Here is an 11,731-nt window from a genome sequence, read left to right on the forward strand (position 1 = left end):
CGGAATGAGGCAAAGAAGTGTAAGCATGGTTCTGACTTTCTTGTGCCTATATTCGCCTTCAAATAAAGTGTCCTTAGAATGACTTGAAATGTGTTTAGTTATTTTGTTTAATTTTTTTAAATTCGACAAAACTTTGATTTTCAACTAAAGTTTGAATTAAGACGGGCTTTGATTGAAAAAATCGCCAAAAATCCATTTGTCAATAAATTTTTGTCTTTAAAAAGCATTGGAAAGAAGAACTCTTAATTTTTTAAAATTTATGTGCTGGAAGTATTACTTGTTTTGTGTGACTTTGCCAATTTTTTTAAATAATGGTGCTTTTTTATAGCAGAAAATTTTAAAAATTTAAAAAGTCACTGTAAAAATATGAAAAAAAAATCAGAATAGATAGCCAAAATGTAATGTTAGGAGGTGTTAGAGTAAGCCAAAACACTACCAAAAATTCGCAATTCGCAATTTTCAGTGTAAGAACGGGCCTTGACCGATCTTATGCACTAGGTTCCCGACGAACACGCACTGCCCTTACACCTACATCTCAACCTTGCTCTGAGTCAGTACGAGCAGCACGCTAGAACACGCTTTGAGTGTTCGTGCCAGGCATGCACACCTTCTTTTCCGGTTACGCATTTTAACTCGGCCGGGGGTGGTACATTACGTAGGGTTTGATGCAAGTATAAGCGCCTAACCATTTATAGTGTGCCTATCAACTTTCATTAAAGCAAAAACTGTTTTATTTTTAGTTTGAATTCAAAAACTAGTTGTTATTCTACTGTGTACTGTTTTCTCCTGAAATCTTCCCTAATGTTGAATCGTGTTAATCTGTTGCTATTTCTTCTGTCGCGGTGTTTTGTTACAATTTTTGGTCCTAAGCATGTTATACAATAGTAATATTTGTGTTAATCCTTTAACCATTCCATAAATTGAGTAAGGGCTCAAGTCTCACTTGTTTGAAAAAAAGGGTGAAGATTGAAAACAATTGACAGTAAAAGAGAATTTATTTTATAAAAATCAAGTATCAATAGTAAGAGAATGATGAGCGTATTTTGAAGAATAAAAATGAGAAGCTAGATGTATTAGATGTAAAATTAGACAATAGTTAATAAATAGAGATACAAAACAAGCTTAGATTATAGTAATAATAATTTATAGGACAGATAAAGAATTATAAAAAAAATCGCAATAAAATCAAAAAAGATTAGGCGAATGATAAATAGACTTGATATTACTAGTACATTAAGGAAAAGTATATTTTTAAGGGGAAAAAAAAACAAAACAAAGTTTGTTACAGCAGTATCAATTGATAGAAAATAGTGGAAAAGCTTTGAGAGATAAGAGAATCAAAAGTTAGTAAACTTAAAATCAAATGTTGGATATTAAATAGAAGAATCAGTGAAGAATTGGGAATCAGAAGAGCAAAATAAAAATAGGTGATAGGTGGTAGCATAGAATGAAGAGAAGAGAAACCCCGTTGTGCGATGTTTCAGGTACATCCACAGCAGTTGACTCAACATACTGCGAATCAAAACAATACCGTCTACAATCACAAATTACTTCCCTTTCCCACATTGTCACGCCCCTTTCTTTTAGCCGTCTCGAATCTGACCCGCGGGGGTCAAAGGTTTACGATCCGTTTCCACAGGCCACCAGCTAGGTCATCATGAAAACCAAGCCAACGTGGAGGTAAGAAAATAGGACACTCGCAAGGAACCAGAGCTATACTGTTCTGATCAAGATAATTCGGATGATCTAACAGAACTACGGATGTAGTTAGTTACGCTCCTTCCAGGATGTTCCTTACGTGGACGTCAACCGAAGAGCACGCAACAAGGTCAGTGCCATTGCATGCTCTTAGGTATCAATCCTTGGCCTGCAAGCCAAAACACTACCAAAAACAAACAAAAACTAAACAAGAAAAATACAAAATTTAAACACAAAAAATGAAACAAGAAAAACATAAAACAAGAGAAGTGAAGTTTTTCGTAGAACAAAAGTTGCTCCTGAATACGGGAAAAATATTTTTTTTTCTTTTGTTTTATGTTTTTCTTGTTTCATTTTTAGTATTCCAATTTGCATTTATCTTGTTTTGTTTATGTTTGTTTTTGGTAGTATTTGGTCTATTCTACCACCTCCTATCATGACATTTTGCCTATCTAAATTTTTCAAGTTTTTATTGCCACTTTTTTTTAATTTTTTGCTGGTTTTTCACAGTTTCTGCTATAAAACGGCACCATTATCATTTAAATTGTAAAAATGCGTAGAGGCATAATCTGAAACACATAAAAAATACTGCATACTTCTTTTTACTCAAAATGTAGGAAATGTTAGTAAAAAAACACAGAAAAAATTCTAATAAGAAATTTTCTAAAAAATTAAGAGTTCCTTTTTCCAATGCTTTTTAAAGATCAAAACTTTGATTTGAATTTGAAAAGCTCTCAACTCAAATACAAAAAAAAAAAACATTACTTAATCCATCTAAGGTGGTTGGTGCCTTCCTCACATTATTATACTCTTGATAGGGTTGTCAGAAGGGTTTTTTTGATTTCGCATCCAACGATGGATCGCATAGTAGAACCGGACAATGTTTTCGTCGAAATATGTGAGATCCAGCCTCAGACAAGCGTATAAATAACACTTAATTGTTTATAACTTTTGATAGGGTCATCAGATCTCCAATGTTTTGAGCTCGTTGGAAATGTATTTTGAGAACGTTTTTAAAAATTTACTACTTGACGAGTTTTTTTTTACAAATAACACTGAAAATTTAGCATAACTTTTGAAGTACTTAACTAAACTTAATAATTTTCAATAGCGACATATGGGACCCCAAGGCGGATCAAATGTGCCCAAAAAGGACATAATCGATAAAGCCAGTGCCAAGATATTCGTGCGACAAATTTTTGATAAGCATCCCACCACACACACACAAAGACATTTGCTCCTGAGTAGATGTGTATACGTGAAGGTGGGTCTAGGAGGTCAAATTGAGAAGTTCATTTTTAAATGATTTTATAGCTTCTCCCCACTATGGTGAGAAAGCCAAAAAATCTTTTTCATCTGATAATGGGTAGAATCTAGTCCAAGAAATGACTAGCTCCTATACCTGCCCGAAACCGGGTAAAAAGTTCACTCGAACTCACCGAGACCACACTTGCAGATGATGTGGGATCTCTGCGTGTGCACAAGTTGAAGCAAAACGTCAGAAAACGCTGTAATCGAGGCAGCTTTGAGAGTTCTGCAGAGTGCCGCGTTACGGTACGCCGTGTCACTCTTTTCGCAAAATCTCGTCAAACTAGTCTTCTGACCAGCAGCAGCATCATCATCACGGCACGGCATTTATCTCCCCCGTTCCAGGTTGCTGCGCTTTTGTTGTCAGAATGGCCCTGCTGCAGTTCGAGTTCATTCAACAACACACCAACATCTAGAAGCTGGGTGGCGAAGGTCTAGTGTGCTGTGGTCGCTGCATGTTATAATGGAGAGTTTGTCTTTTTTATTCAATTCTATTTGATTTGAATAACAATAGTCGGCGGTGAGAACGCGGGAGCTCGCTCAACTGGAAAGATTTTTTCTCGCCTCGCCTGCTGCGGTAATCGTCGACGACGAGGTGATGAGCAGCAGCAGAACACGGAGAGTTTAGAGAGTGCCAGCAGTCAGGTCGGTGTTGTTTTCTGTGTGGGTCGATTTGGCAAAAAGTGCTGGAGCTGGAAGAAAGTGTTTTGGGGGTTTTGATTGAAGAAATGGGAAGTTCCGAATGTTTTCGCTTTTTGAACTGATGCTCCGGATCCTACTGTGAGGAGTGATTATGCATCGGGTTGGAAACTGGACGCGGCAGTCGCTTCGGGCGACCTAATCAGAATAGCTCGACGATTTGGTAGCTATTATCAGCAAAGTGGTGTTGCACACACTGTGTTTTGCTCCAGCAACACGAAAAGAACACGTCACAATTATCGGCAGCGCAGCAAAAAGGGATGAGAAAGTATTATTAATGCCAACCTAGTTCCTACTAGAACTAGTAACAGGATTAGCAAAAAGGGGAGGAAAGTGTCAAATTGTATTTTTGTACGTGCTAGTGTGATAAGGGGTAATTAGGGTTGTTTTTTAAAGAAATGATTCTCCGACAATTGATGGGACTCAACACCTGGGTCCGAGTGCTGATAGCATTCATCTCGGTGTGGGTTATTCTGGTGTTGATTTTCTACTCCAAGTTGAATACCGGAGGTGCGAACGACACCGAAGATGCATTCCGAAGGCTGAACCAAGCGCTAAGCTACCTGGAAAAGTCCAAACAAGTCGACCAGGAGCTGCGGACTCTGATCGACGAGTACATAAGTGATACGTCGTACAATCGCAAGCAAAAGTTTGTCGATGAGCTGGGTAACAAGCTGCAGATCCAGGGCGCCGGAGCTGGCCATTTCAAGGGAGTTCCGTCGCTGGAGTATGAACAGCTGCGTCGTAGGGTGTACAGCAACACGCAAGAGTTGTGGAACTTCCTCAACTCTGAAGTAATAAAAGCAGCTAAAATCGGACGGAAAAACTCGCCGGAGATTGCGCCTCCGTTGGACGCGCTGCTATCGCTGGCCTCGGAACATAAGCGCTCCCTGCTGAACGACATCAACCAGATGCGAGCCAGCGATGGGTACGAATTCTGGCGCTACAAAGAGTCCAAGGATCTGAGTGACTTGGTCCAGCGACGTCTGAGCTATCTGCAAAACCCAGAAGACTGTAGTACCGCTCGAAAACTAGTTTGTAGGCTGAACAAGGGCTGCGGATACGGCTGTCAGCTGCACCACGTAGTCTATTGCTTCATCATGGCGTACGCAACCGAACGAACGCTGATCCTCAAGTCCAAGGGATGGCGATACCACAAGGCCGGCTGGGAGGAGGTGTTCCAGCCCATCTCGGACACTTGTCTGGACGCGAACGGTGCCACCCACGCCAGCTGGCCCGGCACTACCGAAACGCAGGTCCTCACGGTGCCAATCATCGACTCGCTCAATCCGCGACCTCCGTATCTGCCACTGGCGATCCCCGCCGACCTGGCGCCCCGCCTGATGAAGCTGCACGGCGATCCGATCGTGTGGTGGATCGGACAATTCCTCAAGTACCTGCTGAAACCGACCGGCGAGACGCGCCAAATGCTCGAGAATGGCATGGAGAAGTTGGGCTTCCGGAAACCGATCGTAGGGTAAGATGAGTTGTTCTTGATATCTCGATCATTCGTACTAACAAGAACGTCCTACATTTTAGAGTTCACGTCAGACGTACCGACAAAGTCGGTACCGAAGCAGCATTCCACGGAATTGAAGAGTACATGATGGCGGTGGACGATTACTACAATCAGGTTGAAATGACGGAGGCAATTGACAAGCGGAGAGTGTTCATCGCTAGTGACGATCCCAAGGTAAAAATAAAACCACTAAGAAGTCATATCTCGTTGACGCAATAGAAACAAGACCGTCTACATGCGCTACATCTCCACTTTCCCCCCCTTGTCCTTAGGTCATCGACGAGGCCAAATCCAAGTACCCGCACTACGAGATCATCGGCGACCCGGACGTGGCCAAGGTGGCGGCCGTGTCAACGCGCTACACCGACTCGTCCCTGAACGGCATCATCCTGGACATCCACCTGCTGTCGCTGAGCGACTACCTCGTGTGTACGTTCAGCTCGCAGGTGTGCCGCGTGGCGTACGAGATCATGCAGACGCTGTACCCGGACGCGTCCGGCCGGTTCAAATCGCTGGACGACATCTACTACTACGGCGGCCAGAACGCGCACAACCGGGAGGTGGTGCTGGCGCACAACCCGAAGAACCACGACGAAATTCACATGCGCAAGGGCGATCTGGTGGGGGTGGCCGGGAACCACTGGAACGGGTACTCCAAGGGGAAGAACTCGCGCACCAGCCAGGTCGGGCTGTTTCCTTCGTTTAAGGTTAACGACAAAATCGAGGTGGTAGATCTTCCCAAGTATCCCAAAGTGAAGTAAGCGGCGGAATTGGACTCTGTTGTGATAGACGACGGGTTTGAGCATGTGGCGATTTGGTGTAAAATATTACTACTATTTTTTTTTTTGGAAGCCCCACGTAGAAGTGAAAACTGTGTTTGACTAAAAAAATAAATTGACCGTGTAACAACAACAGAACAAACAACAAAATTTGAGCGAACAAAGCATAGATTTAATGATTTTTAAAGCAAGTCTTAGAGATAATTCTGTCAACAAATAATGGAAACGACCTACCAACACAAAACAAGCATTAATTTATACAAAGCGATGTGAGGAGTAAAGCAATTACCTGGTATGTTGATAAAGCTTGAGCTTATTTTGGTTTTATATCACATTCCTTTGATGTTGTCTCATTCTCTTTTGGACATTTTGCTAACCAGTTTGCTTGCATTTATAAATAAACATTTATTTCAAAGTATAATATTGAAGAAAAAATTCAAAAAATATATTCAAACATTCTAAAATTCAAGAATAATAAAAATATTGTTCAATTTTAAAATCTAAAAACCATGAATTCAAGAATTTTAAATTATTTAAAATACTAAAATTCTTTGATTCAAAAATTCTTGGATTCAAAATGCCTAAGATTCCAAAAATTCTAAAATCATAAAATTTTTAAATGAAAAAAATAGGTTTTTAAGTTTTCAAAATAAAAACAATCTGAGATATATTCTAAAATTTTAACATTTTGAAATTCTATTTTTTCAATTCAGACTTTCAAAATTCAGAATTACTGGAACTTTTAAAATTCTAAGATTCTAAAATTATCAAATTCTTAATTCCTTACATACTAAAATTTTAAAATCCTAATATCCTCGAACTTAAAAATTTTTAGAACTCTGAAATTCCGGAATTTGACAATTTTTAAATTCAGAGATACAAAATTATTAAAGTCTACAATCCAAAACCAAACTTCAGATACTTAAAATTCTGAAATTTTAAAAAATTAATAGTTTAAAAATTCAAGAATTTAAAAATTGTGAAACTTAAAAATTCTGAATTCGCAATTCGCAATTTTCAGTGTAAGAACGGGCCTTGACCGATCTTATGCACTTGGTTCCCGACGAACACGCACTGCCCTTACACCTACATCTCACCCTTGCTCTGAGTCAGTACGAGCAGCACGCTAGAACACGCTTTGAGTGTTCGTGCCAGGCATGCACACCTTCTTTTCCGGTTACGCATTTTAACTCGGCCGGGGGTGGTACATTAAGTAAGGGTTTGATGTAAGTATAAGCGCCTAACCATTTAAAGTGTGCCTAACAACTTTCATTAAAGCAAAAACTGTTTTATTTTTAGTTTGAAATCAAAAACTAGTTGTTATTTTACTGTGTATTGTTTTCTCCTTAAGTATTTCCTAGTGTTGAGTCGTGTTTATATGTTGCTATTTCTTTTGTCGCGGTGTTTTGTTACAATTTTTGGTCCTAAGCATGTTATAAAAGTTTACCAAAAGTACAATAGTAATATTTGTGTTAATTATTTGATCATTCCAAAAATTGAGTAAGGGCTCAAACCTCACTTGTTTTTAAAGAAAAGGGTGAAGATTGAAAACAATGGACAGTGAAAGAAATATACTATTTGAAGAATCAATAGTAAAAGAAAGATATGTATGTATGAAGTAAGAAATTAACAATAGTTAATAAATAGAGGTAACAAACAAACTTAGATTGTATTAGGGCAATATATAGGGCAGATGAAAAATTATTCAAATAGATAAATAAAGAAAAGGCACATGATAAACAAAATTGAAATCGCTTCCAAATTAAGGGAAAACAGAAAGTATGTTACAGCAGCATCAATTGGTAAAATAGAGTGAAAAAGCGTTGAGAAATAAGAGAATCAAATGAGTAAAATCGAAATCAAATGGAGGATAGTAAACAGAAGCCGCGTTAGAAAATCAGTGAAACAAAATAAACAGAAGATAGGTGGTAGATGAAAGGGAAAGAAGAGAAACCCCGTTTTGCGATGTTTCAGGTACATCCACAGCAGTTGACTCAACATACTGCGAATCAAAACAATACCGTCTACAATCACAAATTACTTCCCTTTCCCACATTGTCGCGCCCCTTTCTTTTAGCCGTCTCGACTTTGACCCACGGTGGTCAAAGGTTTACGATCCGTTTCCACAGGCCACCAGCTAGGTCATCATGAAAACCAAGCCAACGTGGAGGTAAGAAAATAGGACACTTGCAAGGAACCAGAGCTATACTGTCTTGATCAAGTATGATCAAACAGGACTACGGACGTAGTCAGTGACGCTCCTTCCAGGATGTTCCTCGCCTTAGCGTCAACTGAAGAGGTATCATCAGCATCATTCGCACTTGGCCTGCTAACTTAAAAATTCTGAAATTATAAAATTCTCGAATTAAAAACATGTTCCAAAATCCTAGGTCCTATATACATAGGAACGCATGGTGTATTGGTTGTTTAGAAAAAGTAATCTAGAATTCTAAAATTTCAAAATAGACTCCAAGCCTTTAATTTTGAAATAGACTCCAAAGTTCAGTTTTTTTTTTTAATTGTAAATGTCTATCAAAATTACAAAAAAAAAAACAAAAGTCTGAAACTTTAAAATACTGATAAAAAGTCCAGACTCGATTATCCGCAGGCCTCGAAAAAAGTTCACTTCGGATAATCGATACTTCGGATAATCAAACCTTCGGATAATCGAATCACACAATTTTTTTTTGTCGATTATTGAGCTTGAATATGACTCCAAACATGCAAAAACTAATGTCTGTACATTTTTGTTTTCTTTAAACACAAGTGCTTTAGAATAATATTTTTTAAAATACTAAAAGAAATCATAAATTAGATGATTTTTTCATATTTAATTTTTAACTGTGAACAAAAGTATCTCAATAAGCTGAGATCCCTTCACCCATGATGACATAATGAACTCTCCAGAGCTCAGTTGCGGCAACTCACCGAACAGAAAAGAAACCGTACAACAAAAGTAGGTGCACAAAACAAAGTTTGTTTACATCCATTTTGTCATTCCACGTAGAGAGAGGTTCGATATCAAGCCACCAAAAATGTTATCAGCAATGATTAAGGATCACCAGGCTCGACAGGCTGCCAAAAAGGAGGAACAAGGTATGTTTAATTATTAAATTTATGAAATGGAACAAAATGTCCAAATATCCCTTTCAGAGCGACGTCGAAAGGAGGCAATCCTGTCTGCGAACGAACTAACTCAGAATCTTGTCGACCACCTTAATGTGGGGTAAGTTTGAGTCATATTTCTGGGTCTAACCAAATTTAAACTATCACATTTGAATCGGATTCCAGCGTTGCTCAAGCCTACCTGAACCAGAAGCGGCTCGATGCGGAAGCCAAGCAGCTGCACGTAGGTGCGACGAATTTTGCGAAGCAAACCCAGCAGTGGCTGACGCTCATCGAGAATTTTAATGGATCGCTGAAGGTACTGAAAACTTGGTTCTTTTTGGTTGATTTATCAAAACATATGAATTTCTTTGTTAGGAAATTGGCGATGTCGAAAACTGGGCCAAAACCATCGAGAACGATATGAACGTCATTACGACTGCACTGGAGATTGCTTATAAAACGAGTCGTGAAAAGTAGATTAGTTATTGGGAGTGTGGTTGAGGAACTTCTTCAAAGTGATTTTATTTATTTTACAATATATCTTTTAAACCAAAAAAATACACGAGTTCAATCCTTATTCGTTCCGATCATTTTGTGAAATTCCCTTTTTATAATGTAAACGAAAATTCCATTAAAAATTTAAGATTTTTTGGAAAAAAATTGTACAACGTGGCTCAACTATTTTATCATAATTTTCCAAAAGAATTCTATCCAAAATTAAATGTTTTTTTTTATCAAATATAGTGTCTACCAACTGTCTCAATGTCCAAACTTGATCAAACAACCTCTGACATATTTAGCAGGTTTATTAGGCCGTGGGCTCGCTTTTAAAAAAGCTTTTGATTCTTTTTAACTAATCGGGTAAGTATTTCGATTATCTACTCAGAAACGGGTGGCATGAAGACATCATTCATACCAAAAATCTTAGATCCGGCATCAACAAGTTTATAAATATTACCTTATATTGGGTGGGAGCTGTCGTCAAAAATGTGTCAAATACACTTAAGTACTCATAACATTTGGTAAGCTTGTAAGAACTTCAATAGGTTATCATTTATAGAAAGGTTATAAACTACCCTTCTAAAAACATTTCTGGAGTTTTTTTAAGTCCAAAAACAAAATTAGCATTTTTTGCTTTCTGGATGTTATTGAATACCCCTGACATAACAAAAATACCCAAAAAGCAAATATTGAAAGTTAAAAGCCCAAGCTAACTCACCCTATTCTATAGATATTTAAGTGCGGAGCTCAAAAGGAACGCGATTTCTTAGAGTGAAAATAAAAAAAAATGAGGGAAAATAGAAATCTTAAAATATTTTTAAAACATTTTTGCGAATCGAACTTGGGATTGAAGTTAAAATATTCAGTGTAAAATAAAAAAAAAAACATTCTTAAAATTTTATAAACTCTTTAACTTTAACACTTTAATTTCATTATTCCTGAATTTAAAAAAAAATAAAATCTAAAATATTTAAATTCTAATATTTTTAAATTCAAAAAATTTAAATTCTTGCCACGTTATTTAAAATGCCGCCATTTTTGCCAACAATTTAAATGACACAATATGAGGTGATTTGGAACATCTTTTGAGTCATATTTGAAATTCATCATTATCAAATTCTCTGATTTTTTAGTTTTTATTTTTAAATATCTGCGTTTATGAATTTTACAAATAAGATATAAACCTTATATTGTGTCTAGATTTCTGAATTTTCAGGTCATGAGCTTTAGAATTTCGTAATTTGTAAATAGAAATTTATAAGTTTAAAATTTTTGAGTATTTTTAATTTCTGAATTTTCTGTTTTCACATTTTTTTTAAAATTATGTTAGATTTGAATTTCTATGTTTGAATAAAAAAAAATAAATATTTGTAGTTTCAGGTCAAGGATTGTATTATGAACTTTTCCTTTTTTACTTCATTCTGAGCAAAAAAAATATGCGTCCTTTTTAAATTTAATTTTTTTCAGCATTTTATTTTAGTCGGAAGCGAAAGTCAAAGTAAAAAAAAAACTTACAAACAAAAAAAGGTTAAGTACTTACCGAGTCATGCGATGAGATCCAAGTCCAGGAGTTGGTAGGTATTCGAATCTTGGAAATTTGTCAGATCATAACGTAATTTTCAATTATTACCTATTAGGTACGTATTCCATTTCCAGTATCCGGAATTTCATGCTCATGATCCAAAATTAATTTGCAATATTTTTTTATATATCTAGGAGTTGTATCTTTGAGGTGATAACCCTAATAATTATTAAAACTTTCCATCCGTTGTAATTTTCCTATTTCCTAGAGTGTCTTCCTTGACCTGATCAAAAGTGTTAACTAACAAGTTATCGTACTCAATTAATCAACAAATTACAAAAAAAAACTATTTTTACCAAATTCACCAAAATCTTGATCACTGTGCACTTGTTTTTCTTCACCTGTCACCGCCAAATTCCACCAATCACTGCCTTCCGGGCGGCTGAGCCCGAGCTTGAAAAAAAGGGGTTTTCCTCATTTTTTTTGCAATTACCTTTTGCTCTTCAAAACCATGCCCCTGAAAAACACAGCGAATTCGAGTCGAAAGAATTGCTCTTATGAACAAACACTATTCTGAAAACGTAAACTTTTGTGAAC

General features: G+C 37.1%; 2 protein-coding genes across 2 annotated transcripts; both read left to right on the forward strand.

Annotated features, from left to right (window-relative positions):
• The first annotated feature begins 4,103 nt into the window (after nt 1-4,103).
• LOC6040490 (alpha-(1,6)-fucosyltransferase) lies at nt 4,104-6,424 on the forward strand. Its single transcript, XM_001849824.2, has 3 exons — nt 4,104-5,182; nt 5,245-5,398; nt 5,497-6,424. Exons 1-3 carry the CDS (start codon nt 4,104-4,106, stop codon nt 5,983-5,985), a joined length of 1,722 nt encoding a protein of 573 aa, XP_001849876.2. The 3' UTR covers nt 5,986-6,424.
• A 2,515-nt stretch (nt 6,425-8,939) lies between these two features.
• LOC6040491 (biogenesis of lysosome-related organelles complex 1 subunit 1) lies at nt 8,940-9,669 on the forward strand. Its single transcript, XM_001849825.2, has 4 exons — nt 8,940-9,099; nt 9,157-9,229; nt 9,295-9,427; nt 9,487-9,669. Exons 1-4 carry the CDS (start codon nt 9,039-9,041, stop codon nt 9,586-9,588), a joined length of 369 nt encoding a protein of 122 aa, XP_001849877.1. The 5' UTR covers nt 8,940-9,038; the 3' UTR covers nt 9,589-9,669.
• Nucleotides 9,670-11,731: the final 2,062 nt, after the last annotated feature.

The sequence above is a fragment of the Culex quinquefasciatus genome, chromosome 3 (assembly GCF_015732765.1).
Source record: "Culex quinquefasciatus strain JHB chromosome 3, VPISU_Cqui_1.0_pri_paternal, whole genome shotgun sequence".
In the NCBI taxonomy this organism is placed as follows: Eukaryota; Metazoa; Arthropoda; class Insecta; order Diptera; family Culicidae; genus Culex; species Culex quinquefasciatus.